Genomic DNA, 20,960 nt, shown 5'->3' on the forward strand with positions numbered 1-20,960 from the left:
TATGATCTCTCTCAAATTGTTATTATTACTATATAAACATTTCATCATTCACATCTATCATGGATACTCCAGAATCGCCAATCTTGCCGCAACAACAGCCATTTGAAGCACCTCCAACGCCATCTCCTGCTCCTCAGCTGGCAAAAATCCAGTCCACCGTTGCTCCATCAGCTAGCTCCCCAGTGCCTGTAGCATCCGTACAAAAAAAGCAATATGCAAAGCGTAACAAAGTGAGTAGTTTAGCATTTGTCTGGCATTATCAGGTGGCTTATATCTGGCTCTAGAAAGTTGTTGAGGGTATGCTGAGCTATACAACAGCCTTTGTACCAGGTACTCTCAACGTTAGAAATCCTGCTGGCAGTTACCTTCAAAAGGAAACCAATGTAGATGTAGCTAGGCAGATGAGCTTGGAAAGAGCAAAAAGGGAGGGCGAAGCAGAAAAATCTCAGCGAGAAACAAAAGATGAAGCTCCAGAGGTTGGTCGTCGGTGGTAGAACTTGACTGGACAAGGACTGACTGAGTTTTTCAGAACGCGCTGTCGAAAATCCTTATTATCCACCCTGGTTCCAGGAATTTGCGTGTCGGTTTAGCGTCTGATTTTTATCCCAAAGAAATACCAAATTGCATTGCTAGGCCTACTTTGGCTGTCCGGTCTAGTGGTGCTGATGAACCACCAGCGATAGGCAGTCGAATAGAAAAAATGAGAGAGCACAGGCGTAAGATTGGAAAGAGAAAGAGGGATGGAAGCTCGAGGGGAGAAGACGACAATACAGGCAACAGTCAAGAAGAAGATATTTGGATTGACCCAGTATGTCGTGTGATTTTCTTTCTAGTACTGGATTTGACAAGCTTGACTCTTAGGTAGACGAAACAATAGGCTATCTTCGAGATTACCTTAGAAATCGACTTGTTCAAGGACGTCTTAATACTGATTTTCGCGAACTTAACCGCACTAGGAACAGCAATGCCAAGGTTAAGCCCGAGCTGCTACCTGAACTCAACGATCCCCATAAACTAGACTATACAGATCCTGAAGGAAAACCGTACTTTGTTGGCAATGATGTGAGTATGAACAAAAATGCACCTACTTAATCATTGATTTGAGCTTATCTCTACATCAGGCGTTGAGATTACCACAAAGTGCTGGCTACATCGTTCGCTACCCGATAATGAACCGGGCTCTTAATTGCAGAGATTATGCATCACCTCAAACGCTCATGGATGATATCTCTACCATTCTTGCCCATCTTCTTCTGACCGAATTCGATATATTTCCAAAACAATACCGCTCATACTCTGTCATGCTTATCGTACCAGATCATGGAGATCGTGTATATACGCATGAAATGGCGCATCTAATTCTCAAGGTTTTAGGTTTTAAGGCATTAGCTGTGCAACAAGAATCTTATTGTGCCATCTTTGGAACAGGGATGAGTAGCGCTTGTGTGGTTGATATTGGAGCACAAACGACTAGTGTCACTTGTATAGATGAAGCTTTGTTAATTGCTGATACTCGGTACGACACCCATCACTAAAAAACCGAAATAACCCTTGCTGATTGGACACAGAATCAAGCTTGCATATGGCGGCGATGACATTACCTCTGCCCTTTATCATCTGCTTCAAGCTGCTAATTTCCCTTATCGGGAACTTGATTTGGGTCATGCACAAGATTGGCTTATAATGAACAATCTCAAGGACAGAATGTGTACGTATGAAGAGCATTTGGTTGCTAGCACGCCATGGGAATTCTACGTCTCGAATGAGAACGGAAAAACCCAGAAATGGATTGTAAGGACTTTTGATGAGAATATTTTGGCGCCGTTGGTGAGTTACTACTAATATGGTACTCCGAACGTTCACTGAAGTATCATTTACATTAAAGGTACTCTTTGATACAAGAATGGTGAAGTGATCTGCTACGAGTTTAGGATGTGACTGATAAATCACAGATTGACTTTGAAGAAAAGGGATTCCAAAAAACATTCCACTTTTGGGATGACCTTTGGGAAACTGTTTCTGCCTATGAAGAACCCGTGAGAACTTCTTATTATTGATGAAGAAGAAGTGTGCTGACTCTTGTTGAAAAGACTGGTGCTATGAGGGCTTGCTGTTCTCATCTTTTGCCAGCTGCGCCCGCTACATCCATTTCCGGAATATTCGCCGTCAAAACAGAAGCTCCAAGTCTGTCCGATTCTGGTACAGCTACGCCTGCGCCATCGGGTATACACAGCACTAATCCGTCTCCTGAAAAGGGAAAGCCAAATACGGAAGCTTCTGCTACGTCCGATCTCAATTCTGCATCCATTACGCCTGCCGCTTCTACGCCGGCTCTTGGGCCTGTGCCCACCATGTCTTCAATTCCGACTATGGCGTCTCTTGCACCACCTCCTTCGCTTACTTCTGCTCAAATATTTGATTCTTCATCAAGATCTCCTTTGGATGCCGCTATTGCTACCTCGTTGGCCACATGTGGCACTGAAACAAAAGTCCGCACCTTGTCAAATTCTATTGTCTTGATTGGCGGTTCTTCGTCCATCAAAGGCCTGTCCTCTTTCATATCCGACCGTCTACTCTCACTGTTGCGTCAAAAGGGCATAGAAATCGGTGGAGTGAGTATCGTTCCTCCACCGAGAGGATTGAACCCTAGGTACGTAAGCTGGAAAGGCGGAAGTGTCATGTGCCATTTCGAGAGTCTGCAAGATATGTGGATCAGAGGTGATGAATATGATGCAATTGGGGCGAGAGCATTGAAGGACAGGTACATTTGGTTATAAATGGATGCATATTCAATTGTATGGTCCATGGAAGTGCCCATAGGCTATCACAGGGAAAGAGTCTTTTAGCAGTGAGTTGCAAAATCTCTCATCATTATAGAAAGGTATGGTCTCTTGTTTCCTGCTCATCATTTCTCAGCTGACATACAACTTTTGACATGTGTATCAATGTTTGTCGCTACAGACGTCAATGATAACTTGTCCAGTTTCACCATCAACGATCTTGACACAACCGTCTTTTCGAATGATTTGAGTAGGAAGCATTTCAACTCGTCTTAGGGATAACAAGCTGATTAATCAGAGTTGATTTTTCAAAGGGAATCGAATGCTCACTGTTCAAAAGTGTTATGACAAGTATTGCAAGGCGTCTTTGGTCTTGAAATCAACAAAGACGGGCGTCTCTTTTATATCACAATTTCGGAACATCAAGACCTGACTCCAAACCCTTCTCTTCTTGCATTCAAAGGTAGCTCTCAGACATCGCTAAAGGAGTTGCAAAAAAAGCTATTTTACCTTGCAACAGTTTCATTGAACATATTTGAAAAGTTTAACGACTCAAGTTATATCCTCTTGACTCTAGCCCTCTTCCTTTTTCACCCAGTCTGTTCTCGCCTAGACACAATGTGACATTCGCTTGCCTCCTCTTTCCTTTGTTATATCCCTCTTCCACTCTCTACGAAAGCAGTTGTCTCTCTTGCGCCAGTTGGACCATATTGCAGAGTGAGTACCAGAGACTGAGTTCAGTCCTCAGACCATGACCATTAACGATACCCATACTCATCAAACCAATCCGAAACAATCACAAAATAGCAGTTATTCCAAGTCACTCTTGTAACCAAACCGTCTGTTGCGCACCTATGGCTGAGAACACGGAATGGACGCTGCCTGATTCAAACAGCATTCCAATAGAACGGCATACAAGTCTTGTTGTAAGAACAGCGTCAAGTCAAGGAATCAGGTAAAGAGCATATACATCACTACCACTATATGCTACGCAATCCTCCTCGTACCACAGCCAAACTGTAGCTACACACTGGCAGACTCTACGGCCACAGGTCGTCGCAAAGATGGTCCACCGGATTTGGACCAGGGATCTCGTTGGGGGCAAGGTGAATCGGACCAGTAGGTAGCCTAGCATTCACGGGAATAAAGTTGCAACGACCGGCCGGCTTGGTGATGTTATGAGTGGAAGAGTTCATGATTCTCAACTGTTGTGGTTATCGGGTTGTGAAAGTATCGAGGTGAGGGTGGTGGTATTTGTTGAGATTTAGAATGACTTTAATACTATCAGACTCAATTTACCTCACGGATGGTTGAAGAGAATCCTTTTATCGACCAGGAGAGCAACAAAGGGCCAAATTGTATAACAAGTTTGGCGACAACTGCAATACTTTGCAAACAATTGAGAAATCTTGACACCTTTCAGAGGCCGACAGAAAAGTGGCATGCTTTTGCGTTTCCAAATGGCGAACCTTTGATGATTTACGACATAGGCGAATGGCTGAGCTTGGAATTAGCATACAAAGGTAAATATTTGTCTTTGGAGGAAATTCTTTGCGCTTCAGTGGCAGCAAAAGATTATAAATAATAAAATAAGAATTGAATTATTCTAATGTTGAATGAAAATACTTTAAGTTAAGATACTTCATGCACGGACCTCAGTTTTTGTATATATATATTATCTTCCATTTACTGCTTTTCTCTTTCTTTTCATGAATATCTTTATAATGCCCAAAACAGCAGTAGCCAAAAAATCTCGAGGTCAAATCAGAACTAAAGTGGATAGCTCACCTACCCACCCTGCTGCTTCACCGCCTCGAAATACTCATGTTGAGAAACTGGACAAGGAGTTGGCTCTACAGATTATACTGACAAAGTTGAAAGACGCTAGAGCTTGTGATTGGGATATGCTGAAGCGGAAGGGAAGTGAGGAGGGGATTGAAGCTGGTCAGAATTGGAGCTGTAGAAACTTGGACGATCTTTATGAGCAAAAGATATTACCAGCATTGCAAAGAGGAAAAGAGCTGTGGCGTGATGACGGCATGACGGGTTGTAACAAAGCTCTGTTTTTTCAAGTGATTTTGGCAAAGCTTGCTACATCCAAAACTGCTGACTGGTACTTGTTAAGCTTGGAACTGAAAGAGCAAGGTATGAGAGGAATGGGAAAGCGAAGCGAGATCACTGGAAGCGACTTGTGGGACATATACCACTACGTAAGTATACGCTGGTAGCGGAAAACTGTTTCTTATGGATGGACAGGATATTCTCCCGGCATTGAAGAGTAACCATACACCATGGTCCGAATCAGGCCACACTATTCGTCACGTTTCGACAACTTCGTCACACAGTACTGCACCCTCAGACCAAGTGACCACTCCGCCTTCAACCAGGTATGATATGAAGTTCAAATCGGGAATAGCAAATACCAAAAGGGCAAAGAATAGCCCAGTAGACGACGAAAACAGCGACATGGATCAGCCAGGCAATTTGGACGACGAGTGTTTGTAACCCTACTTCAACCAATCCATCTCAAGGAATTTGGCTTTGTATTAAATGCCTACAACTATCACGCGATTCCGAATTACATGTTGCACATCATTCTGTATAATTTAACTCATCTACAAGCGAATCAAACACTATATGCATGATTATATCTCTTCATTATCGTCTGCAAGGATATCTTCCACTGGAAAATCGCCAACAGTAACCTTGGCAGGTCTTACAAAAACAGCATGTTTGGGCAAGCACTGAAAATACCTCGTGTCATCCACTCTAGGGCATACCAGTCAGCTCAAACATTTGAAAAGCGAAAGATACCTGTGCTCACTTTCCATCGCCTTTTCCTAAAGGCTCATCAAGCTCAACTCCAACCCATGTTCCTCCTTTACCAATCATTGCCTCTCCCACAAACCTAACTGTACCTCTCTTGGCTATGCCGTCTTCTCCATGAGAAACCTCACATCTGGCTCCAGGAGCTAACCTAGGATCTGTTGTAGTAGGAAGAGGAGGGGAATGGGTCAGAGGGATAGGGACTTCAGCAAATCGACCGAGTTTGTTAACTTTGAGGTGGGCGAGAACGGTATCAGATCTTGAAGCATACTCTTCCGGAGAGAGTTCAAAACGAGACAGATTCGTTTCATCCGAGAACTCTCCAGGGCGGTAGTTGGGGTCAGTATTGTCTACCTGTTTAGCCATTACACTCAGCTTATGCAACACATTTCAAACACCTTGCGATACATGCCTTGATACAATTCCATTCCTGCAGGCCATACTCTTGCAACGTCTGCGAGTCATTGTCCAAGACAGCAAAGGGGACACCTGATATGTTTTCGGCTGAGCGGTACAACTTGATGCTTTGGTATTGAGGTAAGATGCCAGTTATAGGAGTCAGTTTGTCCTAGACGGGTCATTATCCAACTTGCTCTGTCAGGCAGATAATTCACAAACTTTGAGTTGCTGAACGGTCAACAGAGAGTCAAGTTTCCTTTCAGAATGTGTTTCTGGACAAGTCACAAAAACGCTGAAAAAAGTCATTGTGAAATGATTTAGAAAAGACAATAAAAAGTAGAAAAAGTAAAATACAGATTTCGTTGTTCAGAAAAGGTTCCTGTTACGTAATGTCCTGAACTGATAAGCAAATTATCTAATCTATTTATTATTATTATTTCATCTCGTCATATTCAAACTGAAGAACAGATTAGTTGAGCAGTTAGTATTTGTGTTGGGAGAGAGATTGATTATCAGCTAGTGTCTAGCAACTCACTGGGCGACGCCAGAACAGACGTATCAGCTTCGGAGGCAGCCACCTGCATCATGGATTGTCTTTGGTCTCGCAATATTATGAGTCAGCCAATGCTTTGTACTCGGCTCACAATGATCTATCTTCGACTCCCTCAGACTTTAGAGTCGAACGCCACAAGATATCGGCAGAGAGTCGAACATTGTCTTGACGGATATCAATTTACGACACCTTGATGTGGGGCAGCCTAGTGGAACAGAGATGTAGCTCCATGAACCCGAAACGCCATCTTCTCGCCTTTCAAATACTAGAATGCTCACCATAGCAGCTACTGTGTCATTCAAAATGTGTATGGCTTCTGCGGGCCAACAAACCCCCAACATTGCCCTCAGGATTATCCAGAATGATCTTAGGATGCCGGGTTACAATCTCCAGTGGATTATCTCGGTCTATTCACTTGTTTATGGATGCTTTCTCTTACTCAGCCGGCAGCTATGTTGGTGGTGCTCTAGGCGCAGTACTAGGCGGTATCTTTACAGCTCATATCAAGAATATCTGGAGAGGAGCTCTGTTTTGCCCTGCAGACATGGCGTTTGCCATCTCAACTTGCGCTCTTTTTATCGTACCCAACGATATGTCAATTGGATAGGTACAGCATTGACTGCTGTTGGATGGGTGTTTTTGCACTTTGGCACAAGTGATGGTGAAAGAGCACCAGCTGGATGGAAAACGAGATGTTTGTAGTCCTCCATCGCAGTAAAGGTGAAAGTAAACTGACTTAGTTTTTAGATATCACTGCTCTATTGATCGTGGGCATCCTCCTAAAAATCGACTTTTTCATTTGGGAAAAATACATTATGGAAAAGACAATTCGCCCACCACTTATGAGGTTACAACTTTGGACTCGTGCTAAAGGTCGCTTTGCGGCTGTATACTTTTTTGGCTTTGTTTCCATAATAGGTTTCATTGTACGTACTCTAATGTATCACTGGTCATCAGACGCCAACAGAAACACAGTCTTTGTTCTACCATGCGGTATTGTCCCTTCAACGAGTTCAAAGTATCCATCCCGTGGGTACCATGCTTTGTTTTCTTCCAACATCCAACTATGGAGTGACTTGTAGCGGGAGCCAATTTGTAAGCTCCACTTGAATGGCCTTTTGACTGAGCCGAGACGCAGCGCAGCTTGACGGCTTTTGACCTGATATCTGTTGTCGCTCTCTCTCCCTTTCAGACGAACAATCTGTTGCGTTGTCCACTTTAGACGAATAAGGATTGGACAATAAAGAAAAAGAATGATTCAGCTCATTCTAGAACAAAGAAAGAAGAGGTGTTCTGGTCCAGCGCATTTTTATGTGGGTCTCATCATTTATGCATTGCAACTATAGACTCTCAGGCTATACGATGTGGTTGTCTAATGGAGATAGGAAGGAGGATGGATATCAATGGGGCGGGGAACAGAGGGAATAGTGGGTTCAACAAAGTCATTAGTGCTCAACATTGTTTTGAAAGTTTTCCTTTTGATTTCTTGAGACAGGATTTTGTAGATGTCGCTTGATGGTAGGTTGACTCCAAATGGTTTGGAGTGATTTCGAGTTTTAAAGGTTATAAAGTGTTGATAACTTGGAGTAGATGGGTGGATCACAATACCTGACAAGGCTGTTATGGTTATATAATTTTGGAGCCTTCAACCAGCATACAAATTTCAAGTCCAGCTCGCCTAAGCTTTCTGAGGGATACAAAGGAAGAGCAGAATTTGAGTAGTATCGCTGAAACTCTTTACAAAACATGGAAGATTATGATGGCCAAACGCCCGTTGACCATGTAAATTCTTCTTGAAGCGTCTCATCGCTGATATGTCTAGGGTTACAGAGGATGCATGCTATGGATGATTTTCAAAAGACTAATCAACTGTCGGATGTGACAATTTGACAGTCCATCTTCAACTACAGACACTCCACAGAAAAGTATCCCTTCTCTCAAGCATCTCTTTCCATGCCATATCATCATTCTCATATATCATGGTTGGGTACGAAGGGGGGCGGGTTGGGAGGAAAAAGTCCATTTTCTGGTCTATGTCCTGGAGCAGCGTGCATGGTTTTGCTTGTGGTGCTTAACGGTCTGTACGCTTGACGCAGTTGTGAGAGTTATTTGGTGGGATGAGAAAATCAAAGAGAGCCGGTTTACAAAGAGGCGATAAAAGAAATCAACAACTTAAGATATCAAACTAGACAACACGCATCTGCGGAGAGTAAAGTGAGTTAAAGGAATGCGAAAATCATCGTTTGAAGATTTGACAAGGGATTTGGGTTAAAATTCTCAAAGTGTATCACATCAAGGATCATTTACAAAAGATATACTCTGAAGTCGTTTGTTTCTATTATGATTATACAGCAAGGGAGATCTGGTATTATGTTTTGCTTTCTGCGGGGTATTAGTTGAGAATTCAGCCTTATTCACTCCGGGCAATCACTTCTCAAATTCTTTGATCCCTGTCAATGCAGCATGTGTCTTGAGCATCAGTGCACCTTCAAGAGAATACTTTCCTGCTGTTTTGGCCATGTAGTGGTTATCGACTGGAAGTTTCCCTTAATGTCTGCAATCAGCAAGGTGCTATAGATGAATAAGGTGGCAGCGGCTCACCCGATACAACAACTTCGAAATACTGCTTTGCCTTCGTGTAATCTTTTCTCTGTGTGTACAACCGCCCCAGCTCGTAATGGCAATGGAACAGAATCCAATGATCGAGCTGTACATCAGGAATGTGTCTAATAACTGCCTTGAAGTCTTTTTCTGCATTCTGGTCAAGCTCGTCCTCGGGTGGGTCGGTATCCAGAATAACTTTTGTGTCTTGATGAGCATCTGTAGGTTGATACCGAGCCATGAATTGGCACATTCCTCTGAGGAAGTGGCCAAGAACATAGTCTATAGGAAAACATTAATCATTGAGAGATCACGTGCAGGATCGTATTAAAGCATTTACCATCCCAGTAGCCTCCACTATACTCTTCTTCTCCAACATTCAGCTTCTCCAACATCTTGTTTATTCGAGGTAGGAAAGTGTCTAGAAGGTTTCTTCTAGGAGTACTGTTGAATGCACCAAAGACATACGCTAGCTCAATCGCGGGAAGGAAAAGTTGGGAATTTTGTGATTGGAATTTCCTGGCTTTACGTGCGGCAAATTTCTGAGACATGCGAAATGAGTTGTTTTTAGATAGACAAGAGAGGAGAGCCACACACCTCAATGGGCAGCGATTTGCCTGCAATCTTTTTTGTCAATGTGGGAAGTTGAAGCATCAATTTGTTGGCTTCTTCAAAGCTGGCATCATGATGTCCAATTTCGACCAATTCAACAAGACAAGCTGCAGTGGCGCTACCCAAATTTTGCTAGTTAGTCATCAATCTTGAACGGAGAAAGAGGCCGCCCACTATGTATAAGCTGCTCGGGACCAGTTGGATTCGTCTTTCAATATTGAGAAACAGTCCACTGCACCCTTCAAATTACCCAGCATTAAGTGGTTACAAGCGTAGTCCCACTATACAAGTTAATGTAAGCTTTAGTCCTACCTACAAGCGGACACGAAAGCATCATACTAAACACATGTGCTGCAATTGTATGTACTCCAACTTCAAATCTAGAGCACGCTGAAGAGACTTGTTTGCTTCAGCTGGTTGGCATTGAGTTGTGTAAAGTCTCGCTTGGAAATACAGGAAGAAAACACCTGAGAAATTAAAATCTCAATCTTGACTTTCACAAAATAAATGAATATCAACACACCATCAGGGTATCGACGTAAATTGTATGCTAGGATTTTTCGAGCAGTTGGCACATCTACACCTGTGGTTGGACTGCAAATTATCAGCGACACCTTTGCGTATTGGTAGATAAGCTTACATGAGAACGCTGATGACAAGATGAAATGCCAGTAAGATCAAGTCGCAAACTGGTCTTCGTAAACCCTCATTCTTCTCATCATAAGTCGATGTCTCAGAGTCCTTGGACCAGCCTCCCGCAGACATGAGGGTGGCAAGTGCAACTTTGCCGTCGCCGGTGTAACCAAGAACTTCGGCAATCTGTACGATAGAATCAATGACAGAACTTCTTTTGCTTAACAAGAGGATTTACTTTGATAGTTTTACTGGGCAGAAGAGAAACTATTAATGAAGAAATGCCTGTACCAAGTAAAACACCCTGATTTTGTTAAGAAATCTGAACGTGGTACAAGAAAGACCTGTACTTACCGATCTAAAGTCCATATCTATCTCATCATCGTAGCCATCCTTGTCAGCATCTACCAAGAAGTGTTGAAAAGACCGATAAATTCCATATGCAGTGCGCATATTGAACCTATAAGTGGTCAATAAAGCTGCTCATCACAAGGTACAGGAACATACACCTCTCTGATGAGCCCCAGCCAATCGCCACCGCTGACTATAGCTAACATGGATTTAATGAGAGATTGTTCAGCATATACAAGCTCTGCATGTCTCTCTAGAGGAGTCATTGCCTTCAACCGAGCAAGACCACTGCCAGACCGGACAAAACCTCCAAGTCGAGCGATCACGCTATCAGGGGGGCGACGAAGTGAAGAGGCAGTCACTGTAGTCGATTTTGCAATCTCAAGGGCATGATGAAGATCAACAGAATCAAAAGTCATCATTCCCTAACAACTATTAGCTAGTTATCAATATTTAGCAAGGTCATACGCACTTTAAGAGTCTCTATGATACCCATAGCACTTTGTAAGTACAGATGATGTCCTTCCCCTTCTTTTTCCTGACAATACTCTTCGGCCTCTTTCATATGACTTGTCAAGAATAACCGTAACGTTTCCCGACAGATCTCAATATCCTGAGCCAAAACTCCTGCCTGGTCAACGGTAGTTGCGGGTGGACGATTGTGCGAGACTTGTCGCTTCACAGAAGCTTCGGTAGTTGTAGGAAGGGTCCGATGTACGGTGCTTCGTCCCGTGCCACCAACGTCTCCATTAGAAGCCACAGCGCCCTTCTTGACATTTGTAGGCTCAATTTTGAATGTTGAGGAAACAGAGCTGACTGGCGAAGCTACAGCTGCGGCAGGATTGGCCGAATAGGCAACAGCATCATCCTCAACTTCTTCGACTTCTTCTACTTCACTCAAGCCTTCATCAGGTGTAAGGAATGCGTCATCCTCATCCGATGAGGACACTGCAACATCCTCAATTTCCCATTGAGACCAGAGACTCTCTCGTTTATTGCGGTTCGCATAGGGAACTTGAACCATAGGGGTAACAGGTGAAGACTTTGGGGATTCCGTAATGATTCCGTTGCCTATTTGAAGTTTGTTCAAGGTGTTTTGGGTTTCGGCAGCTTGCCCATTGTGATGCAAAATGGGTGAGGCCGGCGCCGTGAATTGAGATGGAGTAGACGCACCCGAGGGTGTAGAAGCCTCGTGTAACTTTGAGCGGCTTGTTTTTGGCGACACAGTACTCTCGCGGTCGTTCAAAGATGCGGAAAGAGAGGAGGATGACGAAAATAAGGAATAGAGCTTTTTACGACCCTTTTTGCTTGAAAACGATGTCAATACTATATACCAGGCAATGTAGCAGACACACGTACCCAAGTAAAGTCCTTCGCCTTGGTCTCATCGCTTCGCCGATACTATCATCGACTATGCTTGAATCGCTGACACTCCTTGACCTTGGCAATCTATGACTCGCTCCCCTTGGACTATCTTCTTTCTCTTCTCCTTTATTCTTTGATATGGTCGAGCGTCGCAGGAATGACATGACGGTTCGCAGCAATAACGGGTATTCCAGACAGTTGAGGATAGCTGGCGGGATGATTAGAGAAATAAATAAATCAAAACTCAACAAAAATCAAAACTGCAATAATTTCAAGAGAATAAAATGACCGTCAGCCATGAAAGGAAGTATACGACAAGTCTTAATTAAGCTAATTAACCGCATTAATAACATTTCCTTATAAAGTGTTTACACTTACCTCCACTTTTCCACATCTCTATTATTTCCATTGAGGCTTTTGAATGGTATCTGTAAATAAAATAAAATAAAAGAATAAAAGCTTTTCTAATGACGACTAAAAACGTTGCTATCACGGGTAATATAAGAAGGCAAAGTGCCAACGACGGACACTGATGTTTTCCAAGGATCTAGTGGTCTTCTTGGCCGTGCCGTTGCTGCTCATTTCATTGCTGAAGGAGACCAAGTCATCTCGCTTGCCAACAGTAGAGCTGACAGAGATCCTCGTTACACCAAGCTGGATCTTCTTGATGAAGATGCTGTAAAGGCTTTCTTTGGTACTCACAAGGTTGACAGTAGGACTACAGTGTTTCTTGGAAGGCCCGATGCTAATTATACTACACTCAGTTGTCGTGCATTGTACGTTGCGTATTGCTATGCACCAGATAAATTATGGACTAATGAAACTATCAAGGTGCGGCGGAACGCCGCCCAGATGTTGCTGAAGCTGTAAGTTCTATTGTATCAAGGTACTCAGATACAATGATTGATATTTCCTCAGAACCCCGAGAAAGCTGCTCAAGTTAGTATACGCAACCATGCGCCACAAGAAGTGTCTGAGGGTAGAAGCTTACTGATGCCCAAAGATCAACGCGGCCGTTCCTGCCCTCCTGGCATCGCTTTCAAGGGCACAAAAATTCACTCTTATTTATATCTCTACCGACTATGTATTTGATGGTAAAAAGTTTGCTTCTATCCTGTCTGTTCATTTTCTCCTAGTTGACAAGAACCATTTCTAGTCCTCCATATGAAGTCGATGACATTCCGAACCCCCTACAGATGTACGGACGCCAGAAGCTTGCAGGTGAAAAGGCTATACTAGCAGAGCGGGAACAGGGTGCACCTGTCACCATTCTTCGTGTCCCCATATTGTACGGCAAGACAGAATACAATGCTGAATCTGCCGTGAACGTTTTGTTGGATGTGGTTCAAGACCAGAGCGGCAAGACCTACAAGATGGACGCCAGACAGGTCAGATTCCCTACCAACGTGGAGGATGTTAGTCGAGTTTTGCATGACCTTGCTCGTATGTCATTTCTCTCTTGAGGCAAAGCTTACTTTGAAAAACTCGTTACAGACCTTGACAAGTCTCTTCCTTCTATTTTGCATTATTCTTCTCCTGGACCCGCTCTCACTAAATACGATATGACTAAAATCATTGCTAAGCACCTCAAAGTGCCCATTGATCATGTGATTAAAGACACCCTTGTCCCCACCGATGCTACTCCACGACCAGAAAATACCCAACTTGACACGAAAGCACTCCAAGACTTGGGTATCGATATTAACGAGAGGCAGCCATTTGATCAATGGTGGGCCAAGTATGTCAAGGAAGAGTAATTGAGTCACCGCTGTCCAATGGGAAGAAGTTATATTGCAATGGCTATATATGCATGCAATAAACAAGCCCGAAAAAGCGAAGCAATTACAGGTAGTACTGACATTCAAATCATACATCTATATCTTGATTCCTATTTTGTCTTTTCTCTCTCTTTCGATGCCATCTTAAAGCCTTTTCTCTTCAAAGCCTTCCTCTTACTTTCTTTAATCAGGCTCTCGTCCTCAGCCGCATTGAATTTCGTTAGTTCTTCCTCACCATCTTCCGGATTTATGACCATTTGTGGGTCACCTTGATCTGCATTTGCCTTTGTTGTCTTTTTGCGCTTCTCAACCTTGAATTTTGCAACAAAAAAACCATCCATGTTGTGTTTGTGTGGGTAAAACTGACCGTTTATCAATACTAATAATTGTTTATATGCAAGAAAACATGCTTACACGTCGAGAAAGGGAAACACTTGGATTGAAGTTTTTGCCCTCAAAGCTCTTGAATCCGGGAACTCCAAACTCCAAACCAGTCTCTACCAACTTGACATGGGGCCTCTTTTTCAACGCATAGTTAACTACGCTCTCATTTTCATCCACAGTAACAGAGCACGTAGAATAAACTACATAGCCGCCAGTAGATGAAGAAGGATTGACAGAATCAATGGCACAAAGAATTAATTGTTTTTGAAGATGTGCGAGCAATTGAAAATCTCTTTCCGTCTATGAATACATTATTAATTAATCACATGGCAAGAAAACAACACTAACCTTGTTGACTTTAACACTAGCATCTTTACTGATGACGCCTGTTCCACTACAAGGCGCATCCAACAACACCCTGTCAAAGCCTCCCATCACCTTTGGGAATTCTCGAGCATCATAATTGCAAACAACCACATTTTTGCAGCCCATTCTGTGAACATTGGCTGTCAAGCTCTTTGTTCTTGACTTGTTGCTATCATTGGCGAAAATGATACCCGTATTTTGGAGGAGGGCAGAAATGTAAGTTGTCTTGCCACCAGGAGCCGAGGCCATATCGAGGACTCGTTCGTTTGGCTGAGGAGAGAGAGCGATTACGGGGAGGAACGATGAAGCAGCTTGAAGCATGTAGTGACCAGCCAGATATTCCGGAGTAGCTCCAACAGGCACTGGTGATTCAAAAACCTGTAATCCGACTTTGCTCCACTTGCCAATAGGCTCAAGAGTAACACCTCGATTAATCAACGCTTGTGCCAAATCTCTTCGACGCGTACGTAAGGTATTGGCACGTATAGTCACAGGCCGCGGGGATTCGTTAGATTCAAAGAAGGCCAAAGCTTCGTCTGCCGGGAAAAGTTTCATGAGCTTGCCAACAAGGAAAGTATTGTAGCCAAAATAGGTTGCAATATCATGTTGTAATTGAAGCAAATGATCTGAACGAGACCTTGATAAAACCATCAGCTTTACATATTCTACTAGAAGGAAAAGTAATACTTGCTTTCCAGGAACTCCTCGAGATACTTTTTCGCTTTTGTTGATTACGACACCGACCAACCATCGCATCCGGTTCTCGACTTCTCTTAAGCTTGTCCCATGCTCGTGCTCTTCTTGATCACCGCCATTGTCTACGGCTGGAAGCGAGAAGGTCTCTTCAAGGTCATCCTCAAGATTGGTCTGAATCCCATCCTCGTCCTTACTAAGCCCTTCGTCCATCTTAGCATCCTCATCGTCTGATGAAGCAAAAGCAGAGTCCTCCTCGTCTTCTTCACCTGATCTACATTCATTCTCACTCATATCAAACTCATCATCCATTTCCTCATCTTCCTCTTCTGATGGAGGAACCGCATCGAGGTCGAAAGCATGTTGTGTTTTAGGGAGTTCTTCGTCGTCCTCTTCATCATCCTTAAAACTAGAGCTTTCTACCTCATCGTCAGAGAAAACTAACTCCTTGACGGGCCCTCTTTCCGGAGCACTGTCTTCATCGGATCTGCAACATAGTTAGAGCGACCAAGAAGGTACTGCTGATACATACTCTTCTTCAGGGGACTTTAATAATTTCTTTGTCTTAGTCGTTGCCTCTTCATCGCTAGAGTACTCTCTATGCAAGTCGAATTATAAATCACATCAGTTAGAGAGTCATACATCTTTGACAAAACCAACCCAGGTTTCAAAGCTTCATCCAATTCACTGTCCTCCTCAACTTCGTCGACTCTCTTAACTTTTGGCAAATTTATAGATTTTCCAGGCTTTAAAGCTTTTGAACCTTTTCTGTGCGATCCAGGAGTTCTAGGAGCCTTGCCTCTCTCTGCATCTTTGGCAATGGAAGTAGTAGAGGCCTTTTTCTTCCTGCTCTGCCGCTTTGTGACTTTCTCTGGAATACTTCCAGGGAGCGGTATTGGGGGCCCTTGCTTGTTTTTTGCCCGTCGACCCATTTTTGTACTTGATCAAGTTGTGAAAGATAAATTTGTAAAGAGACACTTCAATGAATGGTTTATGAAGAAGTATTCAAAATTTCAGCGGATATCGCCGAAGTAAAAGTGGGAAGGGAATCTTTTACGTAAAGCATATGAAAGCAACTTTCAATCACAATACGAGTACTTTGGATTGTAACTCAAAACGTATCTCCATAATGTCACCTAAAACACAATTATCCCAAACCAACAAGCACAAGAATTTTATCCCAAAGCCTCCTAGATCAGTAGAAGATAGACTCCGCAGGCTTTACCGCTCTTTGGCTGACCAAATCGAGGATGGTTATTTTGAAAATGCTATCAAGACCTGCAAAAAGAGTTTGTCCGTTCGCGCAAAGTCTTCTTATATATTGACTGTTCTTAGTAATGGTAATCGATCCTTCAGCCCAGGCAGCTTTCCAAACTCTTCTCTTTTTACATCTCCAAACCGACGACTATTCAGCCGCTCTGGCTCTTCTTGAAAATACCACATCAGAAAAAGGGCTAGAGTTTGAGAGGTCTTATTGCTTGTATAGACTGCATAGAGAAAAGGAGGCCTTAAATATCCTGAAGGGTCTTAAGACAAAAGAAAGGAAATACGATCACTTGAATGCTCAAATTGTGAGTGCTCCTGATTAAGGTCACAGAAGTGTAGAGATTGATTTGTGGTAGTTGTACCGTTTAGGAGAGTATCAGCAAGCCCAGGAAAAATACGAAGACTTATTGGCAGACTGTGACTCTGTGAGCATATTTGTTCGCAATGCCCAAAGATCTGTCAGAGCTTATACTTTTCAGTCATCTCCCGAACATGCCGACATCCTTACCAACCTTTCGGCTACCTCTACTCATTATGAATTTGACGTTCACGGTTACAGATCGCATCTAACGACTTTCGGCGCCACGGATGACACCGAGCACCTTATACAATATACCAATACGCTTGTTCGATCAGGGCGGAATTTGTAGATGTATGTAATGCAATGTTGAGCAACATGTCCTCTAACACGAATACTGACCAAGATCTCAAATACTAATCGTGTCGCTGGCTCAGTTATTGCCGTGAAACCTCTATTATTGAACGACGACCACAAATAGAAGCACTAGTCCTCCCTGTGATTCTTTTTGGGATGAACTGGATTCTGTGGTTGGCTTATGGACGAATGTAAACTAAAAATCGACCGTTAATGCTGTCGCTCACTTTCCTGTCCTCTTCATATCACCGCCTCCATCGCACCAACAGCTCGACTCGACAAAAACCTCGATGTCTGATGTATAATAATCTCCTTAATTAACTACCCTTGTCTCTTCTTTGCTTCTTGTAGTGATATCTTGTTTTATTAACCTTTATGATAAATGAGTTGATTTCGAAAACGCTTTCTACAGCGACAATTTCACAGCTCTTCAAAAACTCCGCTTTCATTGGGAATGCAGTAGAAAGAGCAAAAGAGGAATGCAATTCTATTTCAAAGTAAGAATATATATAATAAATAGGACTAATACACTGACCCAGAAGATGTTAACAAACTTAGGATTGCATAGGACGTATTAATCACTTTATCTTCAACGTTTTCTCGGCTCAGAAATCGTCAACAAGTCAGCGATTATCAGACAAGTTTCTTCTCTGTACTCTAAATCCACTCTGTCTTTCTACCAGAATCCTTTATATATATCTAGGTACTAAAGACGTTGGCCAATTACACAGATAGGTAAGCTACAGGCTCATCCCAAAAAATGTTGGCGAATGCCTTATTGTATTTTGATATTCTATTGCCTAAACATTTTCGTTTTTGGCTTCATTCCCGGTCATTTACACATCACAATACCAAATCATTCTTAACAGAAACTCCGCAAGCTTGACTACAGACCTGAAAGCCTTTCTTGGTAGACTCGATATGTGCACCCAATCGTTCGGCCAAAATTCCTTTTACGTACGTCTCAGCGTCAGCTTTGGTGAAAGACTTGATGATGCTTTCCTATTATTAGATTATTCCATACAGCACAGGGGTGGTGACATGAAGTTTTACCCGATGGCCCTATAGGCCACCAGCTGTTTCACCTTTCCATGTCTGACTTACTGAATAAAAGCAAGGTTATGCTTGATCAGTAGGACGGAAGACACCGCGCTGCCTCCAGCCTCCAAGCTCAATGATGTTTTCGTTGGTGAAAATGGCTTGATTTCAGGCTTGGAATATTGGATCTAGAACAGACAAGCCTTTTGGTAGTTGCCGATGTAGCAACAATAAGCTTCTTTTTGCGAATTTGAGGTAAAAAAGTCATATTCTGTGACTACATGTCGGAATGTGAACAAACAAACTGCAACTGTATTTAACAACTTATCCCAGGTCCCATAAAAATACTTGTTGATGCTCGAAATTGTCCTTGTTCCATTTCTTTTGTCGATAAGAGAATACCTGACAGGTTTGGGCCACTGTGACAATGTGAACACTCCATTTCACGAGCGATAATTCCATGGGTTGGTGTCACGGCCTGCACGCGGTTGTCTTCAGCGCAGGTTGGAGGACTTATCTCGCTTAGGTTCTTGGTTCTGGATTCTGGGTTATCACTAGGTTGTGTACTGATGCAAGATTTGCATCTAATAACAGGCCTAGAGTTGATACTCCTGGACATGTATTGATAGAAATATGAAAAGAAAGAAAAGAACTAAGATACAATTTATATTAACTTATGTACACCATCCTCAGCTCTCGGACATTTCCTGAACTCCGCGCTTGTTACAGTAAACTGTAACAGTTGGTGAGGGACATAAACTCCTTGGTAATATATGCGGCATAAAGATTTGAGAACGGACAAAAAGACTCGTGAGCGCGTGTTGTGTGAGCAACAGTACCATGTAAAGTAAAGAAATAGATGTCGAAAAGTAAAATATAATATTTTGAACAATACAAAAACTCGGCAAATGCTACCAACTTTTCCCAACAAGACGTAAAAGTACTCGTCAACAACAAAGACAGTAGTTATACAGTCACGTGATTTACATCATTTGGAACCCTTCCCGCATATTGTTGAATTGGTCTGTGTAGGTTTTGCATTTATACATTCAGCAACAGAATTTAAAGATTAAACAATAGTATTAAGCAACGAGCAAACGAGATCAAATGTCAAGAGAGAAGAACCCAAGACATTGCTCACTGAACGAGGGATATTTCGGCTGCCCTCCTGGGTAATGTCAAGAATGTGCGATGTGCTCTTGCGTTCCAAGTGTTTTGTGACTATCTCAAGACACAAGGCTCAACTATATCAAGGGGTTCATCATACTACCATTACTAATGGCCAATGCCCATCTATTTGCATCTGAATCAGAGAGGTGACACTCTGACCCCAACGAACTGGAGTTGGAAGTGAAATGTATCACAAGTCTGGTAACTAACCGGTTTTAGGTAACGTGAAGGTATGTGGATAGTAACTGACAAAGACCCAGAATATCGCTACTAAATCGCCACTAAATCGCATCCAACAGAACACGCTTATGCTCGGTATTATTGAAATCTGTTTAACCAAAGCCCACTGTCTTTGACCAACCAGTCTCTGCTCCGCTTGCAGTGTCCCCATCAGTATCTTGTATTCAAGCTTTGCAAAGCGGCTGTCCAATCTATAAACACCCACTCTGATGTTGCCATCTGTGGCCTTTTCCCAAAGCTCATCACCTGGCTTCCTACGAAGCGCCTATCAACCCGAAATGCTTGTCGAACGAGGCTTACAATCCCGCAAAGATTCAACTATCTATGTCGGAGAATTTTCTCCCATTCCATCAGTATCACGTTCTTTCACGAAACGAGAATGATGAATAGTTGTGAAGCGCATGCTCGGCCAACCATATATCAAGACGGCCTTCCATCTATCGCGTATGCCAAAGTAACAACATTCAATATGTGCATTTCACCCAATAACCACATTTCTATCGCTCCATAACCCATTTCTACCACTGTGACGCAAACAAATCGTCTACATCATCCCAACACACTACAGTGATCACCATTCTAACTGTTCTCAACAACAATACCTGAAACCAATATGACGAGACCTCGACGGACATCATCTCGTCAGCATCAACCACTCTACCAACTTGACAACCCAGAAATCCTCCTCTCCATCGCCCACGATTTACTCACTGCCTTGTCTTACGAAACACCATAGACAACTGCCACAAACAATGCGCTCTTTTTACTTTTCGGCGTTTTCGCTTTTTGCTATTCCCATCTCTCGACCTCCACCACCGAATAGCTATCACGTCATCAGTCGCAGGTCCAAGCGGGACATTGGTTCTCGGCCAATGGTCTGTGAGCGATGGCTAGACTGGATCAGGGCATGGTGCTAATCAAATCTTACTCCGCTGATTGTATGGAAGTGTTGGCTTCTCCCGTTACTGAAAAGAAGAAAAGTCGCACAATGCCGCCCCGAGCAGATGGAGGCCCAGCGGAGACTCCACGTGGCAGGTGGAGGTGGGAGCTAGCTAGCTGGCTGACTGGTTGGCTGGCTGAGCTTGAAACCATAGGGTAGGGGTCGCCACGTGGCAAGTATGGTGAGAGCGGCGGTCACATGCATCTCCACATCCTTTTCGCTGCGAGAATTCGGTATGGTTTGCCTAGTCTCGCACAGACTGGCGACTGATTTTCTTGAGAAATCACACTGATTACGCCATTTTTTACAC

The 20,960-nt window shown here is 43.1% G+C and overlaps 8 protein-coding genes across 8 annotated transcripts; 5 read left to right on the forward strand and 3 right to left on the reverse strand.

Moving 5' to 3' along the window:
* Positions 1 to 59: 59 nt before the first annotated feature.
* Positions 60 to 2,777, forward strand: L203_100408 (uncharacterized protein; the record flags this gene model as incomplete). The annotated part of the gene is made up of 9 exons (XM_066209867.1): positions 60 to 230; positions 285 to 476; positions 530 to 808; positions 862 to 1,062; positions 1,122 to 1,516; positions 1,569 to 1,827; positions 1,886 to 1,906; positions 1,953 to 2,036; positions 2,091 to 2,777. The coding sequence occupies 9 exons, from the start codon at positions 60 to 62 to the stop codon at positions 2,775 to 2,777; spliced, it is 2,289 nt and encodes a 762-aa protein (XP_066065964.1).
* A 1,727-nt stretch (positions 2,778 to 4,504) lies between these two features.
* L203_100409 (uncharacterized protein) lies at positions 4,505 to 5,285 on the forward strand (the record flags this gene model as incomplete). Its single annotated transcript, XM_066209868.1, has 2 exons — positions 4,505 to 4,990; positions 5,037 to 5,285. 2 exons carry the CDS (start codon positions 4,505 to 4,507, stop codon positions 5,283 to 5,285), a joined length of 735 nt encoding a protein of 244 aa, XP_066065965.1.
* A 140-nt stretch (positions 5,286 to 5,425) lies between these two features.
* On the reverse strand, positions 5,426 to 6,311 carry L203_100410 (uncharacterized protein; the record flags this gene model as incomplete). Its single annotated transcript, XM_066209869.1, has 4 exons — positions 5,426 to 5,549; positions 5,605 to 5,960; positions 6,019 to 6,174; positions 6,225 to 6,311. The coding sequence occupies 4 exons, from the start codon at positions 6,309 to 6,311 to the stop codon at positions 5,426 to 5,428; spliced, it is 723 nt and encodes a 240-aa protein (XP_066065966.1).
* A 517-nt stretch (positions 6,312 to 6,828) lies between these two features.
* L203_100411 (uncharacterized protein) lies at positions 6,829 to 7,780 on the forward strand (the record flags this gene model as incomplete). Its single annotated transcript, XM_066209870.1, has 4 exons — positions 6,829 to 7,252; positions 7,306 to 7,484; positions 7,534 to 7,653; positions 7,697 to 7,780. 4 exons carry the CDS (start codon positions 6,829 to 6,831, stop codon positions 7,778 to 7,780), a joined length of 807 nt encoding a protein of 268 aa, XP_066065967.1.
* Positions 7,781 to 8,985: 1,205 nt separating this feature from the next.
* L203_100412 (uncharacterized protein) lies at positions 8,986 to 12,284 on the reverse strand (the record flags this gene model as incomplete). Its single annotated transcript, XM_066209871.1, has 13 exons — positions 8,986 to 9,104; positions 9,160 to 9,441; positions 9,500 to 9,701; positions 9,757 to 9,889; positions 9,946 to 10,052; positions 10,111 to 10,238; positions 10,295 to 10,365; positions 10,412 to 10,590; positions 10,643 to 10,708; positions 10,759 to 10,864; positions 10,912 to 11,180; positions 11,228 to 12,062; positions 12,115 to 12,284. The coding sequence occupies 13 exons, from the start codon at positions 12,282 to 12,284 to the stop codon at positions 8,986 to 8,988; spliced, it is 2,667 nt and encodes an 888-aa protein (XP_066065968.1).
* A 303-nt stretch (positions 12,285 to 12,587) lies between these two features.
* Positions 12,588 to 13,877, forward strand: L203_100413 (dTDP-4-dehydrorhamnose reductase; the record flags this gene model as incomplete). Its single annotated transcript, XM_066209872.1, has 8 exons — positions 12,588 to 12,615; positions 12,665 to 12,832; positions 12,885 to 12,896; positions 12,952 to 12,986; positions 13,039 to 13,059; positions 13,124 to 13,221; positions 13,277 to 13,563; positions 13,615 to 13,877. The coding sequence occupies 8 exons, from the start codon at positions 12,588 to 12,590 to the stop codon at positions 13,875 to 13,877; spliced, it is 912 nt and encodes a 303-aa protein (XP_066065969.1).
* A 131-nt stretch (positions 13,878 to 14,008) lies between these two features.
* L203_100414 (uncharacterized protein) lies at positions 14,009 to 16,273 on the reverse strand (the record flags this gene model as incomplete). The annotated part of the gene is made up of 6 exons (XM_066209873.1): positions 14,009 to 14,260; positions 14,313 to 14,582; positions 14,631 to 15,285; positions 15,340 to 15,828; positions 15,874 to 15,939; positions 16,002 to 16,273. 6 exons carry the CDS (start codon positions 16,271 to 16,273, stop codon positions 14,009 to 14,011), a joined length of 2,004 nt encoding a protein of 667 aa, XP_066065970.1.
* A 197-nt stretch (positions 16,274 to 16,470) lies between these two features.
* Positions 16,471 to 17,257, forward strand: L203_100415 (uncharacterized protein; the record flags this gene model as incomplete). The annotated part of the gene is made up of 4 exons (XM_066209874.1): positions 16,471 to 16,630; positions 16,677 to 16,912; positions 16,964 to 17,032; positions 17,087 to 17,257. The coding sequence occupies 4 exons, from the start codon at positions 16,471 to 16,473 to the stop codon at positions 17,255 to 17,257; spliced, it is 636 nt and encodes a 211-aa protein (XP_066065971.1).
* Positions 17,258 to 20,960: the final 3,703 nt, after the last annotated feature.

This window comes from Cryptococcus depauperatus, chromosome 1, assembly GCF_001720195.1.
Source record: "Cryptococcus depauperatus CBS 7841 chromosome 1, complete sequence".
Classification (NCBI taxonomy): domain Eukaryota; kingdom Fungi; phylum Basidiomycota; class Tremellomycetes; order Tremellales; family Cryptococcaceae; genus Cryptococcus; species Cryptococcus depauperatus.